A 22,525-nucleotide genomic window follows, 5' to 3' on the forward strand; every position below is an offset into this window, starting at 1 on the left:
ATCAATAGCATATTAATTATATTTCCATTTGTTTACGGAAATTAATTGTTCTGAGTAGCACTGATTTTATGCTCAAAGTTAGAATCGTTCTCTTATTTTGATAGTTATATTTGATAGCTGTTCCTTAATTTCATTTCTAGTCAACAAATATTTATCGAGTGCCTACTGTATACTTTGTTTAGGCACTGCCTTTTTTTTTTTTTTTATGGTGAGGCAGTTGGGGTTAAGTGTGTTAAGGGCTAAACTGTCTAAAATATCTAATGAGTGGTCGCCAATAAATTATAAGCGTTAGCAAGAGTTAGAATTTTAAGCATTTATTAAGGAGAATAAGAATTTGGTAAAGAGAGAAAGAAAGGCCTAGATTCCTATCTATTAAAGGGAGAGCACATTTCTAGCTCCGCTCTCTACCAGAGTCCAAAGGAAAGAGAGCAAGACAGAGTGCTAGTCCCTTCCTTCTTCCTCTCACTAGCCAACGTCACGTCCTGATGCTAAAGAAAAGACTCCTGGTCTTGCCCTCAAAGACCTTGGCTTCATGGGCAGAACTCTTCTACAGTAAGTCTCTAGCAGGTGGCATCATTCCAATCGTTACAAGTGACTTGCCCAAGGTCACACAGCTAGTAAGTGTCAAGTGTCTGAGGTCAGATTTGAACTCAGGTACTCCCGAATCCATGGCCGGTGCTCTATCCACTGCGCCATCTAGCTGCCCCTTAGGCACTGCCTTTTGAACACCTTCCACAAAAGCACAAATTGGAGAATATTTTTAGTAAAGACTTATTCTGTCAATTCAGCTCTTGCTCTCTCCTCCCATGTGTGCAGTACTTATTTTGGGTATGACACCTAGCAATGCAAAACATTGTAGTTGGTCTTTCTAATTAGTTGCTTTGCATTTCATATTTTTTCTTCTCTCAGCCTTCCCACTTTTTTTACCCTTTTGTTCTACAAGCTAGAAATTGCACGTTTAGGGGATTTCAGACTTTGAAGACACCTTTGAGTTTACATAGTCCAAAATTCTCAATTTTGAGAAGAGGAAACTGCGATCTAGAGAAGTGGAGGAACTTGTTCCAGGTTACCCAGGTAGTGACAGAGCCAAAATTCTGACCTGTGTCTGAGATCATGTTAGCTCCTGGCTGCATTTGGGAAGAAGCTAAGTCTCCCCTTCCTGGGATAGAATGGTTCCTGAGAATTGCTCCCCTTTTAATTAAATTTCTTCAGCCTGGAGGTGGTATTTTTATCAGAATTGTAATAACCTTAGAATGAACTTTAACATTTTTCCCCCTAGTTTTTACAAAACTTAGCCAGCAATGTGTAGGGGCCAGCAGCCAGAGATATTATTTCCTGGTCTGCCACCTTTCAGTAGCACAAGGGCTTAGGGCTATAACTACTTTCTTTTCGCTTTCTCAGTTCCCTGTGAGGCATTTAAGAGTTGTCACTTTATCCCCTTATATCCCATGATGAACAGGGATTAGATCTCTGTTGCAACTGATCTCTTCAGTGGCACATAAGGAGGATACTTCCTGTTAGCAAATGCTTTTTTAATATTGATAGTTTTTAAAAGAATAATCATCATCCATCATGTTGTATTTTGGCATAGGCATTACACTGAATTCTTGAAGACAATGGCCATGGTGCAGAAGTCCAAGCAGCAGGTTCTACCAAGCTCTCTTTTGAGTATCAGCCGTATATCTTATCTCTGTCTGAGGTTTAGTCTAGTTAATTCAGAGAGACATTCATCAGACGTTTCACTACCAGTTAATGATTTTTTCCCCCCTAACCTTGGAAAGCCATGAATACTGTCTAAAATTGAGGTGTAGGGAAACTATAATATGTGTAACATTGAAAAAAATGAGATCCATAGTTGAGATGCAGGTCTAGCTTTTCTGTCTCAGAAATACTGTGGGTGTTATTCTTTCACCAAGTTGCTCATAAAGCAAACTGGCATATGTGTTATATTCAGTAAGATTTACAGAATTTGTGGTTTCAAGTTATGAAGACCTTTGTTGGATTGATCTGTGGTGCACATGGGCACAGTGATTGTTCTCCTCTTGATAAAACAGTCTCTTTCTCCTCATTTTCAAAGAATTTAGAAACATACATTCATCATTGAACGAAGCTAAAGTCATCGAATCTAATCTCCCATTCAGTGGCAGATTTCTTTTTATAACATCCATGATGGTCAGCCAACCTCTTGTGAATTTTCAGTGAAAGAGTCCTCACTACCTATCCTTTATAAACAGGTCTGGTTATTAGAATGATCCCACGTTGAACTGAAATCTGCCTTTATATAGCTTCAGCGTCTCATTCTTTCTTGTAGAGCTATACTTCAAATGGGTATTGTGCCTTTTTTTATCCACCTTTTATTCTTCGTATGATATACTTTTCAAACACTTCTGTATATGTATTTAGTTAACTTAGAAAAATAATCTTTCTGTGCTCTGGGCCCAAGTATAAAAAATTGGAACATTATTTTTTGGTTTAAAATACAAGCGTTTGGTATGCAAAACATTGCTCATTGTAGTCAGAGGATCAGTGACTTTGTTTGCCCTTAGTTATTGTCTCTAACTTTCCTTTCTCATTTTTCCCATCTGTCAAAGAGAGATAATAATCCCTTTGGTAATGTATGTAAAGCAATTGGAAAATCTTAATCTAAATAACGATTTGCCTCATCATCTTCACTTTTTTATAACTTAAAATATAGAAGTATAGACAAATTAGGTAACTTTTTTCATAGTCATAAAATTATTAAATGTTATATTTAGGATCCAGACTCAGATCTGCAGTTACAGAGTGCTCATTGGCTGAAAGCAAGTAATTAGATAATGTCACAGGTGACCATTCAGAAAGTAATTTCAGTACAGTACTGGGGCAGAAACAAGTTTATAAGTGAACAGTTGAAACTGAGTGGTGAGGAAAGAGGGACCTAGACTATAGACAGGGTTTATAATTAATCTTTTGGAGTATTTAACTATTTCTTTAGTGTGTTTGTATGTAATTTATAGATTACTTGTAGACATTTTTATGGCAATTGGGGTGAAGTTTTAAATTATAAAAGGATCTTTAAGTAAATGAACATGCCTAGTATCACTTACTTTTCACCTGTGAAATCATCTCCAGGCATTGACCTTGTTAAGAAGAGCCTTACAGGGGCAGCTAGGTGGCGCAGTGGATAAAGCACTGGCCTTGGATTCAGAAAGACCTGAGTTCAAAGCCAGCCTCAGACACTTAACACTTACTAGCTGTGTGACCCTGGGCAAGTCACTTAACCCCAATTGCCTTATCAAAAAAAAAAAAGAAAGAAAAGAAAACAAGACACTGTCATATCATGTGAAAAGCAACTCTTTATTATTTTTATCACCAAAAAAAAAAACAACAAACACCTCTTACAACAAACACCTCTTACAACAAACACCTCTCATTCTTTATTATTGTTGTATAGTCTGTCCTAGAGACTGTTCCAATTCAGTTTGTGAAACATCAGCACTTTTCTAATTCATGTAAATATATGTAGATTATGGTTGGTATTAGACTTTGGTCTTGAATAAAGAGGAAATTTCACAAAATTGTTGTAGCCTGAACCTCTTGTTTCCAGTGCTTCATCAAAAAAGAGAGCCACAAGAGGTATGGTTTACTTAATAATGTTACTGTGGCATGGAGTTGAGTGCCTGAGAGAACTAGCTTTGAGCAGACTATAGTTCTTTTTCTTTTTCAACTCACAGCAAGTTCCTAAAGTGAACAGAGTGAACACGACAGCCTCCTTCATTCTCTTTTGGCTATAATTGAACATTCAGGGGCAAAACCCCTAGTAACTTGAAGCCTGTTTTGGAATCCAAGTACAAGGCAATTTCTACTCTGTGTAGCAATATATATTTCCTATGTGTGATCTCCTTATTTGAAAGTTAGACCCATATCAATGTCCATTTTCTGAGGACAACCAAGAATCTGAAGAAAGGGAGAAAGAGCACTGAGAGTTTTTGAGAAGGCCATGCAATGATACCAGTGTATTTTCTTTTGTAAGAGAGGCCCTTAAGATTTCATTTAGAAATTTCTCTTCATTATTTAATACAAAGTTTTAAAGCTTGGTTATCTGGTTTCCCAGCCCATAGAAGGGAATGAATTGAAAAGGGAAGCCTAGAAGGGTAGAAGAGGAGGTTTCAGAAAGGGATTCTTAGGGAAAATGTAATCTTTTCATTAAGGGAGAATAAAGGAAAACTAAAGAGTTAAACCCACAACTGTTAATATATAAGCGTCTAGAATCATTTATTTTAGAGATAAGCAGTTCTATACATGTTGGTCATCCTTGAAGAAGACATTGTTGCAACAAATGCCAGTAAATGATGTCATAATAATTACGCCGTTATCGATAAAAGATTAAACCATAGTGTGTACTCTGATTTAAAAGGCGGGGAACTGTATGATATACTTTTGAAAAATTTAAGTAAGATAAACTAGTTGAAATTAAATACTGTCACAGGATTATAGAATTAGAACTAGAAAGGACCTTAGAGGCCCTTGAACCCTGGCCCCTCATTTTACAGATGAGGAAGTTGAGAAATATATCAGTGATGTGACTTGCCCAGGGTTATGTATCCAGTAAATGTCAGAGGCAGCTTTGAACTCATAGCTTCTTGACTGCAAATTCATCACTCCATGCATTATTTCATCTATCTGCTAATAATTTTGGTACATAAATGGATTTGTTTGATTATTATTTCTAGCACCTATTTCTATTTCGAGCTCCTTCACTGACATTGCTGAAAAGATGAGGTATTAGGAGTAAAGTGTTTTCTATAGGTTCAGTGGAAAAGGTAACTATTGTTTTCACTGTCACTATTGTGTAGAATGAATGAAACTTTTGCTCAATGTAGGAAATTGACTTAGTCATCCTATTTGATGCAGCATTGACAGTTAAAAAGACTTGATTAGCTCAATGTATTTTTTTTTTAAATTTCTAGTCGTTATTCCTTTATTTCTTTAGACTACATATGGCATCTGCAGGCCCAGGTATTTTACTAAGTAAGATACAAAAGGTCAGAAGCAAGCAGCCTCTATCCCTTCATTAGGATTAATCAATGAAAGTCATTTCTGAATGCTAATGTTGCTAATTCTGATTTCCTGAAGTTAACAACTGGCCAGGTCCAGCATGTTAAGTGCTATTATGTAGCAGACACAGTACTCGGTGAAAGGAATACAAAGAAAGACAAAACCAGTCCCTCCTCTGAGAGACCTAAAGGTCTCATGAAGAGACAACATACATCTATGTAAAAGTCAATAGACAGGATAAGTTGAATATTTTCACAGAATTGACAGGTACTAGCATCAAAGGGGACTGGGAAAGTAGATAGTTAGATTTTATTTAAAACTTGAAGAAATCCAGAGAATACAGGAGGACGAACTGATGAGGGAGACATTTCTAAGAATGAGTGACAGCCAATGAAAATTTATGGAATCATGAGATATAGTGTCATGTTCATGAAAAAGCAAGAAAGTCTATTACTGGATCATAGAATATATGGAGAGGAAGAAATCTTTTTTGTTTGGTTTTGGTTTTGGTGAGGCAATTGGGGTTGTGACTTGCCCAGGGTCACACAGCTAGTACATGTCAAGTGTCTGAGGCAGGATTTGAACTCAGGTCCTCCTGAATCCAGGGCTGGTGCTCTATCCACTGTGCCACCTAGCTGCCCTGAGGAGGAAATCTTAACAAGATTGGAAAGGTTGGAAGGGATCAGGGTTTGATGGCTTTAAAAGTCAGTCCGTCAGCTTGGTGTTGCTTTTGTTCAGTTGTTTTAGTCATGCCTAACTCTTTGTGATCCTAATTGGGTTTTCTTGGTAAAGATACTAGAGTGGTTTGCGGTTTCCTTCTCCAGTTCATTTATAGATCAGGAAACTGAGGCTAACAGGGTTAAGTGACTAGCCCTGGGTCACACAGCTACAAAGTGTCTGAGACCCAATTTGAACTCAAGAAGGGTAGCTCCAGGCCTAGCACTCTACCACCATCTAATGATATTGCTAAATGCTCACCAGAAATTATATTTGAAGATGTTTTAGAACAAATTTTATATCAACATGTAGATATAATTTGGTATTGTATGCTTAAACTATTTTTAACCACAACTTAATTTCAACTTGGTGTTTTTCCTCAGGTTTTTATTAGATTGTTATAATTTACTCTTTTCTTTCTTTTTTTTTTTTTAAATGTGGGACATTGAGTGTTATGTGACTTGCCCAGGGTCACACAGCTAGTAAGTGTCAAATGTCTGAAGCCGATTTTGAACTCAGGTCCTCCTGAATCCAGGGCCAGTGCTTTATCCAGTACAGCACCACCTAGCTGCCCCCTATACTTTACTCTTTACCAATTTCAGGTCACTAAAATAATTTCTGCTCCTCTTCCCTTTTACCACTTGTGATGACTTTGACTTAATTGATCTCCCATTTAGCTCATTTCCCCCTTGCCTTCTTTGTGGTTGAAGAAGACAGAGGAAAGCATTATGTGCTTCTCTTTCTAGTCTGAAGGAAGCGATTCATTGCTTTCCTATTTAAAAGTATGAAACCTCATTCTATGTCCCATCAGCCATTTCTTTCTTGACTGGAACTAATGAAGAGTTGTAACTTCATTTCGGTTTGATTCTTATTATAAGCACAAGCCTGGATTCAAAAGCTTCTCCTAATATAAAACCTCTAAGAAAATATTTTTGAAGAGATTTTATCCTTTTCCCCAAATACTTTCAAAGAGAACTTAACCAAAGTTTTAGAAAAGAAATGTAAACTGGTGTCATGGCAGTAAAATTATGCTTCAGTTCTTGTAGTGTTGTTAATTAGTTTTTATCTCTGTGTAAGGATGGCACCGATGTTAGAACAGGAAACAGGTTTCCAAGAGCTTTGTGATCACCCAGTAGAAAGATAAAGAGAACCACAAGATGTCATGAAGACAACATTGTCTCTTGCTCAATGTAAAATAGGGATAACACCAAACATAGTTATTTTGACTAATTTTATTTGAAAAAAAAAAGAAAGCTATGAATTTTTTTTATTCTTAGATTAGAACTTTGAGAAATTGGGAGCTTCTTAGTATATTGCAGGTGTGAGAAACCTAATCCACCCTTCAGTAAGTTTTTGATTATGAAATGAAAGGTAGGTTAAATGTCTTCTTGGTAAGATTGCTACTGAAAGATTCCTGATTGAATGTGAGCTAGACAACTTGTACTTCATTTTTCTTTCTTTTATCTTAAGCCTGCTTTTCTAATAATTATTTAAAAAAAGGCACTAACTTCTATTCCTTAAAAGGGGATTGAAGTAGTAAATCAAATGCAATCCTTTGTTTTCTTGGCATAATTCTCTACTGGCCAGTTTTAAAGTAGATATTTATTAATCTGACTTAAACTCTTCGGTTTTTCCTTGTTTTAGTTCTGTAGTCAGAGAGGAGAAGGGGAAACAAAAACTTCCAAGAGTTGGCGCCATCCACTCAGTAAACCCCCAGCCAGATCACCAATGACCCTGGTAAAGCAGCAGGCAGCCAGTGATGAAGGTAAGTTTTTTACTTACATGTCAGTGAAAGTGTTTGGTAGAGAGATATGCTTTGACTTTTCATTTGTGGCAAATTTTATAAAACTATGAAATAATTTAAAATCCTAGGTTATCTTTGAACGTTCTTTACTTTGGAGATGAAAAGGTTTTTTAACTTATAATGTCAATAAAAATCTGTATTATATGAAAACAATGTGTGATTATATAGCTCTTGATTAAAAACCAAAATCCACTTTTGCTGTATGTTGAAATAGTGACATGCTTCATGTCTTATTACATAAACTGTTATATTTAAAAATAGTGCCAATCATTGATTGTTGAAGAAACTGATATTTCTTGAAATCTTGATTTTCAGGATTTTGGTGTGTTGGTCCCCCTGCCCCTCCATTTTTGTTTCACATCACTTTTTCCAAAAGAAACTACTTAATCCAATCCATATTTATTAAGTGCCCACTTTTTAAAATCACTGCCAATACCTAGAGATATGGCTGAAAGAAAATATTTGTTGTATATCCATATCTGAGAAGTTTGGCAGGTTAATCAGAGACATATCCTAGATTTGGGGTTTTTATTCAGTTTATGAATATGAGTGCAAATAATTAGAGATAGGGAACTGCTCCGGTGATTTAATTGATTTAAGGAGCTCCCATATGAGCAATCTTTCTCTGCCAATGCTGTCTGGCACCTTCTCTACATCTTATAGTCTTAGGGGATTGCCTAGAGTACTGAGATGTAATGTGACTTGTGTAGGTCTCACAGTCTTTGGGTGGGACCTGAACCCCAACCTTCTTCTTGCATTTACTAAGCCAAACTGCCACCATGCATGAATGGAAAAGAGTAAATGGACTTATTTTAGAGATCTAATGTTATTTTATTTACATGTCTATGAGAGGTGGGTAGAATGGAATGCAGATACTAGGTAAGATGTCCCTTCTAATGTATACAACTGACAAAGGGTAGAATTTTCTTCTGATTATTTGATGGTGAAGAGCAGACCCTTAATTTCATTACTTTTAGGAGTGCTTAGTATTGAAACTTTTTCTACCAAGGTAGGATAGTCAACATTCTCTGCAAGTTAAAGTCTTAGCAAGTTACATAGGGCACTAAGTTAGGTACTTTGCCCACAGTCATGTATCTAGGTCTTAGTCTGACTCTCTACTCACTATGCCACTCTCCCTCTTTTCTTACTAATAAAAATGTTAAAATATATTCTTTTGTCCAGTTCATCATGGAGCAAGATATTATCAGGTAACAAGGACCTCGTAAGTCACTACAACTTTTGAAAAAACAACCACTACTGCTGCTACTACCACTATCACCATCACCACCACTATAAATGTTTAAACAGCTCTTTAAAATTTTCGAATTCATTTGAATACATTATCTTATTTGAGAGCCATGATAACCCTGCAATGTTGATCTGTTATCTCCATTTTGTAGATGAAGGTACTGAAGCTTAGAGAGCTAAAATGACTTGTTCATGGCTATGAAATTAGTAAGTGTCAGATCGTCAATTTGAACAACCCATTCCTGAATAAGTCTTCTACCCTATCCAAAACAGCAAGGCGATGCCTCTCAGAACAAGGCAGGTCTGCTTTTTATGATCCTGGGAGATATCCGAAGATCAATGATTAAATCTGTGTAGCCTTTTAAATTTATGAAGATGGCCTATCAATAATTAAAACATCAAAAAATTACCTGATTTTCCAACAACTTTACTCCAAACTATTGATAGAGACTCTTCTATGGCCTTGATTAAATTAGATGTTTCCTTAAACTTTGACTGTTAACTCAGTACTTGAAACTAAATATGTAATGTATCTTTCTCTTTGTACTGTGTCAAAATATGAATAATTTTGGAAAGGAATTGAAACTCACTGAATAGGAAATGTTTCTTCCAGGCTATATTGGGCAATGAAGTTGCTTCTCTAAAGCGACTTTCCTACATGCTCCAAGTTGCAGTCTCTGTTTCAACCCTGCTGAATTTCAAATGCTGATGGGATGTAGAAGGTGTGCAGAAGGCAGATATTGTGGTTCAGAAGATAGGTTAGGGCTGCATATGTATATGGACAGGTCATAGATAATTGACCTAATGATCTTTTAGTTGTCAAATCCAATTGCATTTTCTTAATCCTCAGATCTCTCTGCAGCCTTTGATACAGATGTTCTCTCCTTGATACTACCAGTTTTGGGGACACCATTCTTTTCCTGGTTTTCCTCCTACTTATCTGACTGCTCCTTTTCTGTCTCCTTTCCTGTCTCCTCCTCTAGACCATTCCCACTATCCCTGTTCTCTCTCAGGGTTCAGTTTTGGGCCCTCTTCTCTTTTACCTCTATTCTACTTGTTGATCTCAGCAACTCCAGTGGACTTAGTTACCCTTTCCATGCTTATGACCCTCAAATTTGCCTTTTCCTGCCCCTTTCTTCTTGCTGACAGTCTCACACCTCCAAATACCTTTCAGACATCTTCCACTGGCTGTCTCTTAAATTCTTAAAGTCCAAAATAGAACCTATTCTCTTCCTTTCTAAACCCTGCCCCCTTCCTACTTTCCCTATTACTATAGAGAACAACACCATCCTCCCTGAGACTCTAGATTACAACCCAGGAGTGCTCTCAGGATTCCTCACTATGTCTCATCATCCATGTCAAAACTCTTGCCAAGGCCTGTGGATTTCATCTTTGCAGTATCTCTTGAATATGTCCCCTTTTCTTCTCTCACACTGCCATCACTCTGTTGTAGGCTCTCATCACCTTATAATTACCTTGATTATTGCAGTAGGCTGCTGGTGGGTCTGCCGGCCTTAAATCTCTCCTCACTCTAATCCATCCTCCATTCTTCCATTCAAGTGGTTTTCTCACAGCACAGGTCTGACCATGTCACTCCATAAACTCCAGTGGCTCTGTACTGCCCTCAGCAACAAATACAAATGCTCTTTTAAGACCACCATAACCTGGCTCCATTCTATCTTTTCCAGTCTTCTTAGACCTTAGTCCCTGACATGCTCTTTTTTTTTTTTTTTTTGGGTGAGGCAATTGGGGTTAAGTTACTTGCCCAGGGTCACACAGCTAGTAAGTGTCCAGTGTCTGAGCTCGGATTTGAACTCAGGTCCTCCTGACTCCAGAGCCGCTGCTCTATCCACTGCGCCACCTAGCTGCCCCTCCTGACATGTATTCTTTTTTATTTGTTTTGTTTTTGTTTTTGTAGGCAATGGGGGCCGGATTTGAACTGAGGTACTCCTGAATCCAGGGCTGGTGCTTTAACCATTGCACCATTTAGCTGCCCCCTGACATGTACTCTTAAGTGCAGTGAAACTGGTCTTCTGGCTGTTTCACTACCAAGATATTCTATCTCTTGGCAATGCATTCTTTCTGGATGTCTACCATGCCTGGAATGGTTTCTTTTCTGCACTTAGACTCCAGACCTCCCTGGCTTGCTTTAAGTTCCTACTAAAACCCCAACTTCTATAGGGAACCTTCCCCAATCCCTCTTAAATTCCATTGCCTTTCTCTGTTATTTCCTATTTATCTTTTATATAGTTTGCTTTGTATTTATCTGTCTGCATGTTGTCTCCTCCATTAAATTGTAAGCTTCTTGAGGGCAGGATCTTTTTTTTTTGTTTGTTTGGTTTTTGTATCTTCAGTGTTTAGCACAGTACTGGTAACATAAGAAGTGCTTAATAAATGTTTTTTGGTGTGTATCTATCTATCCAGATTACTATTATGTTTATCCCATAATTTTTTTTTTTTTGGCGAGGCTATGAGGGTTAAGTGACTTTCCCAGGGTCACACAGCTAGTAAGTGTCAAGTATCTGAGGCTGGATTTGAACTCAGGTCCTCCTGAATCTAAGGCCCGTGCTTTATCCATTGTGCCACCTAGCTACCCCTATCTTTTTTTTTTTTTTTAAGGCAGTGGGGGTTAAGTGACTTGCCCAGGGTCACACAGCTAGTAAGTGTCAAGTGTCTGAGGCCGGATTAAAAGATTTCTTTTTCTTTTTTTTTTTTTTTTTTGGCAGGGCAATGGGGCTTAAGTGACTTGCCCAAGGTCACACAGCTAGTAAGTGCCAAGTGTCTGAGTCCAGATTTGAACTCAGGAACTCCTGAATCCAGGGCCAGTGCTTTATCCACTGCACCACCTAGCCACCCCAGCTACCCCTATCTTAATTTTTAATAGTTTTCTACTCTAGGTCCCTCTATTTCTTCTCCTCTGATTTGATTTTGTTGTTGTTGTTTTTGGATTTTTAATTTAATTTTAATTTAATTTAATTTTTGCAGGGCAATGGGGGTTAAATGACTTGCCCAGGGTCACACAGCTAGTAAGTGTTGTGCCTGAAGCCAGATTTGAGCTCAGGTCCTCCTGAATCCAGGGCCGGTGCTTTATCCACTGCACCACCTAGCTGCCCCACTCTGATTTGATTTTAACCCCTCCACTAAATTTTGGTTTTGATCTCATTATTCAGCTGAACCTGTTCTCTCCAAAGCTATACATGATTTCTTAATTTCCCAATATAAAGGTCTTTTCTCAGTCTTCATTCTCCTTTACCTCACATCACCAATGTCACTGTCTTCTTGGCTTACTCTCTTTTCTCTAGGTTTTCATTACAGTTTTGTACCGGTTTTCCTTCTCACTGACTGTTTTCATTTAGTGTTCTTTGATAGATCTTCAGCAAGGTCAAGCTTATTCATAGTGGCTGTTCCCCAAGGTTTTATCCTGAACTCTCTTTTCCTTATGTGCTTTATTGCTTATTGATCTCATCACCTCCGTTCTGTAATGATTGGAATGACACCACCTGCTGAAGACTTACTGTAGTAAAGCTCCACCATGAGGTGAAGGTCTTTGAGGGCAAGACCATGTGTCTTTTCTTTGGTGTGTCAGGAAGTGACGTTTGCTTGTGGGAGGAAGAAGGGGGAGCCTGATGCTCTGACTCGGGCTCTTTTCTGTGGACTCTGGTGGAGAGTGGAGCTAGAAATGCGCTCTCCCTTGAATAGATAGATGAATGTAGGCCTTTCTCTCTCTCTTTACCAAATTCTTATTCTCCTTAATAAATGCTTAAAAGTCTAACTCTTGCTAAAGCTTATAATTTATCGGCGACCACTCATTTGATATTTTAGACAGACTAGCTAGAATTTTAGCCCTTAACAGTTCTGATATGTATGTGGATCATTCCCAGATTAAATCTCTAGTTCTAACCTCTCTCCTATCTAAGGGATACCTGAAACTGGATGTCCCAGAAATATCTAAAACTTAACGTGTCCAAACTACCTCATCATCTTTCCCCTCAAAACCCTCTCCTCTTCAAACTTGGCTATATTGTTAAGGGCACCAGTTTTCTCCTGCTACTCAGGCTTAAAGCTTTGGTGCCATTTTCAATTCTCAAACTATTCCACCTGTGCAGTGTATTGTCAAGTCTTGTTATTTCAAACTTCAGAACCTCTTTTATCTATATGCTCTTCTTTTTCTCCTACATCTCCCTGTACCTCGGTGCAGCCCTTCATCTCCTCTTTCCTGAACTATTGAAGTAGCCTCCAAGTAGATTTCCCTTTCTCAAGTCTGTCTTCATGCTGGTTGATTTTCTGTTCAGCTGCCCAGAAGGCTCTGGGCAAAGTGCAGGCCTCACCATGTTACCTCCCTCCTCAGGAAGCTCCTGAGGCTCTCTGTTAGCTCCAGGAGCAGGGAGAAATGTGCTCCGTTTGTCTTTGCAAGTTCTTCACCCCCTTCCCAATCTCCTTACCCTGTGCCTTTTCTTTGGCTATTCCCTCATCCCTGCAATGCCCTCCCTACTCATCTCAGCCTCCAGGCTTCCCTGGCTTCCTTCAAGGCTCAGTTCCAATCATACCTTCCCCAGGAGTTCTTTCTTGGATTCTTCCTCCTTGTGCCTGAGCTTACCTTTGAGCTTACCTCTCATAGGTACTTTATGTATTTTATCCCTCTTAAAATTTGAGCTTCTTGAGGGTATGGACAATATGACATTTTTTTTGCTTTTCTTGTTTACCCAGTACTTAACACAGTGCCTTGGCATTCTGTAGACAACTGATAAATGATTGCTTCCTGATGAATATTCTAAACATTGTTCCACAGTTGGCTAAAATAACTTTTTTATAGTTTAGTATTAGGATATAACCTCATTCTTGGAAGGTTCACTGAAAGCATCCTTGGCACTGTTCTTGTAGCAGACAGGATAAAAGGGATCGTGGTATATTAGGATGGATGGATAGAGTTCTAGGCTTAGGTTTTTTGTATTTGTGTGTGTGTGTGTGTGTGTGTGTGTGTGTGTAAGTAAGGCCATGAGGGTTAAGTGACTTGCTCAGGGTCACACAGCTAGTAAGTGTCCAGGGCCAGTGCTTTATCCACTGCTCCACCTAGCTGCCCCCTAGGCTTAGAATTAAGAAGACCTGAGTTCCAGGCCCACCCTTGACACTAGCATTATAATTTTGCACGAGGCATTTAATCTTTCTCAGTCTTAGTTTTCTCATCTATAGAGTGGGAGTGTCTTTAATTCTGTGACTTCTCAGGTCCCCACCAGCTCCAAATCCAATGACACTTTATGTATTTCATTCTGGTTGCACAAAATTTTGGTCTCCTCTGCTAAATCTCTGTATTTTGACAGATTTCTGTTCCCTGTAGTTTGGAGATTGTGAATGTTTAAAATGGCAGCATCCATTTGAAAACATTGTTCTTATTTATTTGGTGGGTCTTGTTTTGTTCAGGCTTATGAGGGCCACAATTATGTCTATTCCAGCTCATGGATTGAATTCTCCAGGATATTTCAAGATCTGAGTTTGTAATATTAGGATTTGTTGTTTGTCATTCCTTGAAAAATAACATCTTTCTGATGTATAGTTTTAGCCCCTAGGTCTTAACTTTTTTTTTTTTTTTTTTGCGGGGCAATGGGGGTTAAGTGACTTGCCCATGGTCACACAGCTAGTAAGTGTCAAGTGTCTGAGGCTGGATTTGAACTCAGGTACTCCTGAATCCAGTGCCAGTGCTTTATCCACTGCTCCACCTAGTTGCCCCATAGGTCTTATCTTGCTAGGTATAATATCCATTATTTATCAGGGTTCCAACATGAGTTAGCTTAATTTTCCCCTGAAGGATGACAAAGCTCTCCCTGGGACCTTACTGGCCCCAGATTCACTGCTCCAGCTGTACTTATTCTGACATAGCTTCCTGGAAGCCTCTTGTTGGCTTCCTGCTCACTTAAGGGAATTTAAAAAAATGAACACCCATATAGAATCAGGATCTTTCAAACCTGATAGTTGTGCACGGAAAGCATGAGTTACCACACCCTTGCCTTGCTAACCAGATGCATTTCCAATATGGTGACAAGGTGCCCACTTGTACCCAAATTTAATGTTGCAGTTTTATTTTTGAATATCCCGTTTATTCCATGGCTAAGTTAATCTCCTTTATTAAAAACTGCTTAATAAGGCAGCAAGTGCCTCATTTTGTGCCAAAATGAAAGCTGCTGGCCTGATTCTGTCCTGCCTCACTTCTTGGTTATGTGCTATGTATATAGCCTCTTCAGTAATGTATTGCATAGTTTCTACCTATTCCTTATGTAGTCTACATTGTTCACTAAACCTATACCCCTTAGAGATAACCATTCTGTAATTTCTGGTGGCTTTGACCTGGGCCTGATGTGCTATTATCATAAACACTTGTATTTCTATAAGGAAATCTTCTTGACAGCCACTTGTCATTATATTCTTTTTTTTAATTCATGGAGATGGTTATCACGGAGGCCTTTTTAAAATCTTGGCCATTTCATAGGTTTAATGTACCGATCAGCCATTTTTCAGTTGGCTTCAACAAATCCATTGTACCAATTTACAGCATTCTCATCATTCTTATTGTTTTTTTTTTTTTTTTAAGTGAGGCAATTGGGGTTAAGTGACTTGCCCAGGGTCACACAGCTAGTAAGTGTTAAGTGTTAGAGACTGAATTTGAACTCAGGTACTCCTGAATCCAGGGCTGGTGCTCTATCCACTGCGCCACCTAGCTGCCCCTTCATTATTCTTATTGTTGTCATCTCATTCTTTTCAGATTTTTATAGGGTTCAGATCAAAATGAACTTGGACCAAGTAGCTGTCTTCCTATTTTTCTTTTTATTTCATGTTCTGACTGCTATATAGGTGGCCAGAATACTTATTTTTTACAGTTTAATATAAATATTAGGTTGTAATCTCATCCTCAGTGTTTCAATGAAAACTCTACAACATTATTGTAACAGTACTGTAAAAAGACCTATCATTATCATAATTATAGAAAACTTTTGTCACAGGGAAATTGCTGGTGTGTCCTTAGGAATTCCTCTTTAAAGAATTTCATTCATCCTCTCGCACACAAATCCCATTAGAATAAAATAAGATTTTATTTGAGTGCTAGAGAAAGGAAACCTTGAGACAAGTCTTAAGGAGAGATAGATACAGAGATCTTTCTCTGAGATACCTATCTCCTCAGGAAGTGGAAAGGCAAAAACTTTTATAGAGGATGGATGGTGGAAGGACAGATGGGGTGGAACATCCTCCAATGGAGGTGGGCTATAGGAAGTTGGGTGAGAGTGGACTGCTATCTCTTGAGCCATCCTGTCCCCCTGGCACCACACAGACAGTAGCTTCACTTAATAAAAAGGCTTATCTTTCTTGCTTCAAGGTGTGTGTCTGTCTTCTCAAGGAGAAGACCTGTGTCAGCTGGCCAGTTTAAACTTTAATCATCCTAACCCCATAACACTTTGGTAGGTCCTTGAGCATTTACCAGGTTCAGAGTATACAGCTTTGATGTGAAAATGTTTGAATAACTATAATTCTTTATCTTTGCCTCCACTTCAGTAAGTATAGTATTTTAATTAACTGTTAAGCATTTCTTTTGAAATTAGAGACATTTTAGGCCTATGATCCATATCTCTGTAATGTTTGCATGCCTTCAGGGTCTAAAATGAGAGTGGATTTTAGACAATGTTCCAGTAATTTGTTTAAAATAAGAGTGCCTATATTAATATTAGAATTCATCTAGTAATGCAATTAAAGATTTAAATATGTCAAAGGGATAGATTGAAAGGACTGTATTTTTAATTAGAGGTTATTCTGGGTATGTGATGAATATTCTTTACCCTTATTTTTAGCTACAGTGAAGAAAAATGCACATTTTATCACTTTCTAGTTATATATGCCTTGAAAAAGTTTTGTGAGCATTTAATTTCGTTTCATATCCCATTTGTTATAGTTCTCTTAATTTTTGTTTAAAGGGATTGTGCAAGTTGTATACAGTTATTTACCTCAGTTATTATAACCACTCATTTCTTGTTATTTTTTGGTGTGCATGTGTATGTTTTAAATAGGATTAGTTGCGATTTTCCACCAGGAAATTTTTTTTTTAATAACTACATTTTCAAGTTCATTCTGAAAAGGAAAAAATGTCAAAAATTTCCTTTTCATTGGGAATGGGTACACTTTGCACTTCCAAGTACAATCTGGTTAGTGGCCAATTTGTAGTTCTATAACCAAAATGCTGTGATTTGGAATTAGATTCTTTAATTTGCTTCTGTTAGAAACAGGTAAGCTGAGGCACGACTCCTAGTCTGTTTCAAAGAATAAAGGCCATTTTATTACAATCTTGCAAGAAAAGGTAGGCACCTCCAGATGAATGGTGTACCTTCCCAAAGTGAAGTTCCCCTTTTTATCCTAGATCTAACGCAAGGTCCCTCCCCCATCCAGGTTCACATTCTTCACACTTCTAACCATGTAACACCCCCTTCCCCCCAATGTGGTGCCACTGCTGCCCCCACCCCATGGGACAACAAGACTCTGAGATTTTATGATTCTTTGTTATCTAACTTCAGAAAATCTCTGTTGACTCAGCAAGGAAAGGAAGGAAAATTTTGGGGAGTGGGGATAAGCCTTTATGGCTTGAATTACAGTAGTCTGTTCTTATTTGAGAGGAACATACTCTACTGGTTAACTATTAACTCAGCAGGAAAAAGGAATGGTGGAGATGGGGGGCTGGGGGGCTGGAAGAAACCCCCAAGACTTGAATAATGTATCCTGCCTTCTGAGGACACACCATTCCTCTCACTTAGATAAGTATTTTGTAGTAGCATTATGCCCTTCTCTTAGTATACTGCAACCATGTACTTTTACCTGTGGGACAGATATGTTCATTTAGGTTTATTTTCGCTTTTGTTTTTCATGCCCTTTGATACATATGGACTTGATGTCTAATTGATGTGGGGATCTTGTGGTATAGAAAAATCCCCCCATTAATGCAGATCTGCATTTTCTTGTCTGTTACCATCTAAGGGAATTTCCTGGAGTACTGAAAAGTTAAGTGATTTGCCTACAGTCATACAGTCAGTATATATGAGAGGCAGGACTGGAACCGAGTCCTTGAGAGAAGTGCTGGCTTTCCAAGCACAATGCCATGGTGCTACTTAAGGTCCCTAGTGGAATTGTCCACTTTATACTACAGTACAATTGAGTTCAGCTTTTGTGATTTTTTTGGAGGATTCATAGAATCTCAAATATTTTAAGTTTTGAAATTGTATTAACATATAGGTGAAGAAGCACCAGAAGGAATAGAAATTTCATCCTTTGTTGATTAGTGCCTCAGCTAGATGGCCTATTAATATTTTTGTTATTTAATGGTTTCCTTTGTGGGGGGAAAACATATTATCTGGAAGAGCATACTGGGCTTTTAAAGTCAAGAGAACAAGGTTTAAATTCAGACAAAGATTCCTAATATTTCTGTAAAAATGGTTAAGTCATTTAACTCCTCCAAACCTCAGTTTGGTCATCCATAAAAGTGGAAAAAATATAACAGTAGATTTGAAATCAAGAGGAACTGGGCTTGAATCCTTACTTCGACATCCTTACTATCTTGACTTTAGGCAAGTAACTTACTCTTTGTGGGCCTCAGTTTCCTTTGTAAAATACGGGATTTGGGGGAAAAGAAATTTCAGAGGTGCTTTGTAGCTTCAAAATGCTCTGAATATTTGTACTACTTCTATCTTAAGGTTATTGTGAAAAAAAGTACTTTTTTATACTTTAAAACACTATTGGAAATGTGTGCTTCTCTTATTCTTTTTCTGCTTAGTTTTATTAGGTCTATATATTTGGAGTCATAAGTCTCACTTCTGCCACTAACTTACTTGCCTTTTAATGTCTCAGGTAACCTGTCTGGGCCTTTATTTCCTCATCTGTAAAATAAGAGAGTTGGACTAGGATGATCTCTTGGGTCCTTTCCAGCTTTGACATTCTATGATTTCCTGAAAAAGCATGAGAAGAAGAGTGTCTTTATCCCCCAGCGGGGGCCCCCCCCCCCCCGCCTTGTTCATATTGGAATTTAATTTGAAAACAAAATAGTGAAGAAAAGGAATATCTCCTACCAACAAGCCTTTCTCCTTCTCAGAAAAACTTATTCGGCAGATTTTTTTTGGGGGAAAAAGTACTATGTCTATATTAATGTTATCCTCCAAATGTTAATATTTTTACATAATGATCTCTATTTTGTTCAATGCATTCTTATTAACTTATGATAATATGGTTTCATATAAAGTTATGTTTCTGCACATTTAGGTGAGAAAACAGCAAATTCAGCAGAACTACTTTGTATATTGACTTAGAATGTTTATTGATTGGTTGCAGATCATATTTTCCTGCATTATGTAGACATAAAACATTGGACACTACTTGCAAGCTCAGATAGATCATGTGTTTCATTCAGCACTATACATAGTTATAAAACCTAGCCTTATTCCATTCTTAAAGTGCTTCTTTGGAATCTCTAGTGGAATTGTCCACTTTTTACTACAGTACAGTTGAGTTCAACTTTTGGAAATTTTTTGTGGGGATTCATAGAATCCCAAACCTTTCGTTATTTTGTAGGACATTATGGACAAGGGATTGAATTATGTAGGTACTTGGGGGAACTACAATTCTGCTTAATATTTAATATTATAAATAGGAGCCAGTCTGGACTGGGCATTCTTGTTATATTCATTCATTCATTCATTTAGTTATCTGTCTATTTTTCTATCTATCTCTCTATTTAGAATTTTCCCCAAGTTGCATGTATAAAGAAATTTTCACATCAATTTTTAAAACTTTGTGTTTCAAATTCTATTCTTCCCTCGCTCCCCACCCCACCTCAAGAACTTAAGCAATTCTATAGAAGTTAGGGCTGGATATTCTTGGCATTTCATTTGCTTTCTGAGCCTCAGTGTCTTAATTTGTAAAATGGGGATCATACTATTAGTAGTACTTTTCTTACAAGGTCATTGTGAGGATCAAATGAAATAGCATATATGAAATATTTTGTAAGACCTAAACCATTTTACAAATGTCAACCATTATTTTAAAAAATAATCTTCCTTTGTTTTCACATTCTGTTGTCCAACTATACTGACTTAGTCACATTCATTTATCTAAAAAAGCATGTGAATGAATTGAATGTTATATTCATTTTAAAGAAAAATGATTGCTATAACAATTATTCTTCTGATTCTTCTTCTTCTTACATCTGACATTTTTCTCAGCCTTTTCCCCGCAATTACATGCATCAGGATCCTTTGTCACTGATTATTCATTTGTTTCTAGTCTTCAAGGAAGTTGTTATTTAAATTATTACAATTTACCTTTACCTTACAATGTATAACTTTTTCTATGCCCATTCAATTTTTTTGTAGATAGATTGCGTTCCCATCCTTGGTGACCTGACTACCCAAAGGTGTTGATGAATTATGAATTGACATTCCCCCAAGGCAAAACTTCTGTTTCCTCAATGTAACTCCTTAGCACAGTGAGCTCTCATGTCACAAAGAAAAGAAATCATGGAAATCTGACTAAAATAACCATATCTATTCACATAGGTAACATTCTACTCCTTTAATCCCCAAACTGATCTGCTAATTTCAGAGACCATTACATATTTTTTTGTTGTTTTTTTTTAGTGAGGCAATTGGGGTTAAGTGACTTGCCCAGGGTCACACAGCTAGTAAGTGTTAAGTGTCTGAGGCCGGATTTGAACTCAGGTACTCCTGACTCCAGGGCCAGTGCTCTTTCCACTGCGCCACCTAGCTGCCCCAGAGACCATTACATGTACATCAGAACCAAGATGGATTACTACTCTTAATTTTATCTTCATTGCCTTTTAGTGTTGTTTTTTGATAAAATTGTTTTAGTCATCATGTATATTGTGTTTGTAGTTCTGTGTATGGTTCGTGTAAGACATCCCGAGTTTCTCTAAGGCCCTTATATGCTTTTTTTCTGGCACAGTAGTTTTCTAACCCTTTCACACACTGCAACTACTTTAACCATTTCCCAATCAGTGGGCACCGTGTTAATTCCAGTTTTGAGGTACCACAAAAAGTGCTATTGAAAATATTTTGGTCTTTATGGGACTGTTCTTTCTTTCATTGTCCTCTTGAAATTAAATCTCAGTGCTTGCAGTTCACATTTCTATTATCCAGAAGTTGATGTAGCTAAGTGGTACAGTGGATAGAATGCTGTACCTGTAGTTAGTAAGAACTGAGTTCAAATCTGGCCTCAGACACTTGATACCTGGTAACCCTGGGCAGGTCATATATCTTTCACTGTTTAACTCAGTTTCCTTTAGTGTAAAATGAGAATTAATAACATGTACCTCAAAGAATTGTTGTGAGGATCAGATAAGATAATATTTGTGAAGTGGTGTTTTGTTTTGTTTTGGGGGGATTTTTTGCAGGGCAGTGGGGGTTAAGTGACTTGCCCAGGGTCATACAGCTAGTCAATGTCAAGTGTCTGAGGCTGGATTTGAACTCAGGTCCTCCTGAATCCAGGGCTGGTGCTTTATTCACTGCGCCACCTAGCTGCCCTAATTTTTAAAGTTTTTAGCACAATTCCTGACTTGTAGTAGATGCTTACTTAATTACTTATTACCTTCCTCCCTTTTATTAGTGCTTTGAAGCATTTTTTCATATAGTTGCTGATAATTTAACTCATGTAGGGATTTATTCTTTATATGTGTGTGTGTATATGTATGATCTTTTATAGTTTCCTTTTCCCCATAGTTGAATAAGAATTACCACCTAATCATAGATCTGAAAGGCTCTTCTTTCTGTTACACTTTAATTTTTGTTATGATACAATCCCTTATGCTTGGTTTGTATGTCTATCTGTAGGAAGACTTTTTATTTTCACTTTTGGTCCTGGTATTTTAAAACACTTTTTGCTATTAACTTATCTTTAGTACTATCTTCTCCCCCCAAAAAATATCCCAATACAACTCATAGCTTTATTAATTCAGTGGGTTTATTTTTTGCTTTGAATTTCATTCACCTATCTTCTGATTTCAAAGATTTCTGTTTTGATGTTAAATGGAGAAAGTTAATTTGTTGATTTTTGTATTCCAGGCACTGTGCTAAATGGGCTTTGTTTTTGTTTTTCTTTTTGTTTTGTTATTTTGATTGGTACTTTTGTTGTTGTTCAGTCAGTCAGTTGTGTCTAACTCTTTGTAACCCTGTGGACCATAACGTTTATGGGGTTTTCTTAGCAAATATCATGGAGTGGTTTGCCATTTTCTTCTCCAGTGTATTAAGGCAAACAGAGGTTAAGTAACTTGTTGTCCAGGGTCGCACAGCTAGTATGTGTCTTGAAGCCAAATTTGAACTTGGTTCTTCCTGTACTCTCTCCACTGTCTGCCTCCTTTGATTGCTATAACACTATGTAAAATTATTTTCAATAGTATCATAATTTATTATGTTGGTTCAGACCAACTAAGAACAATGACTATCTCTCCAATTATTTGCCTTTTATTTTTGTCTATAGTAATTTTGGTTTTACTAATATAAGTTCTGAGTATCTTCATGGGTTATTTATTTTGGACTAGAATTGTTTGGTGATTAAAATAAATTTATATTTTTTGTATTTATATCACCTTCATTTTTTCGGGGGAGTGGGGGCATTGAGGGTTAAATGACTTGCCCAAGGTCACAAAGCTAGTAATTGTTAACTGTCTGAGGCCAGATTTGAAATCAG

At 37.5% G+C, this 22,525-nt stretch overlaps 1 protein-coding gene across 7 annotated transcripts in view; it reads left to right on the forward strand.

Annotated features, from left to right (window-relative positions):
* KDM4C (lysine demethylase 4C) overlaps positions 1 to 22,525 on the forward strand; it is a 430,228-nt gene that overhangs the window by 192,428 nt on the left and 215,275 nt on the right. For all 7 annotated transcript variants that reach the window (XR_006353225.1, XM_043966024.1, XM_043965986.1 and 4 more), the window contains one exon: positions 7,399 to 7,519. Coding sequence is in view for 6 of the 7 variants with exons in the window: in XM_043966024.1 (XP_043821959.1) it covers positions 7,399 to 7,519 (121 nt within the window). In the remaining variant the exon portion in view is untranslated. The remainder of the gene's footprint in view (positions 1 to 7,398; positions 7,520 to 22,525) is intronic.

This window comes from Dromiciops gliroides, chromosome 1 (assembly GCF_019393635.1).
Source record: "Dromiciops gliroides isolate mDroGli1 chromosome 1, mDroGli1.pri, whole genome shotgun sequence".
In the NCBI taxonomy this organism is placed as follows: Eukaryota; Metazoa; Chordata; class Mammalia; order Microbiotheria; family Microbiotheriidae; genus Dromiciops; species Dromiciops gliroides.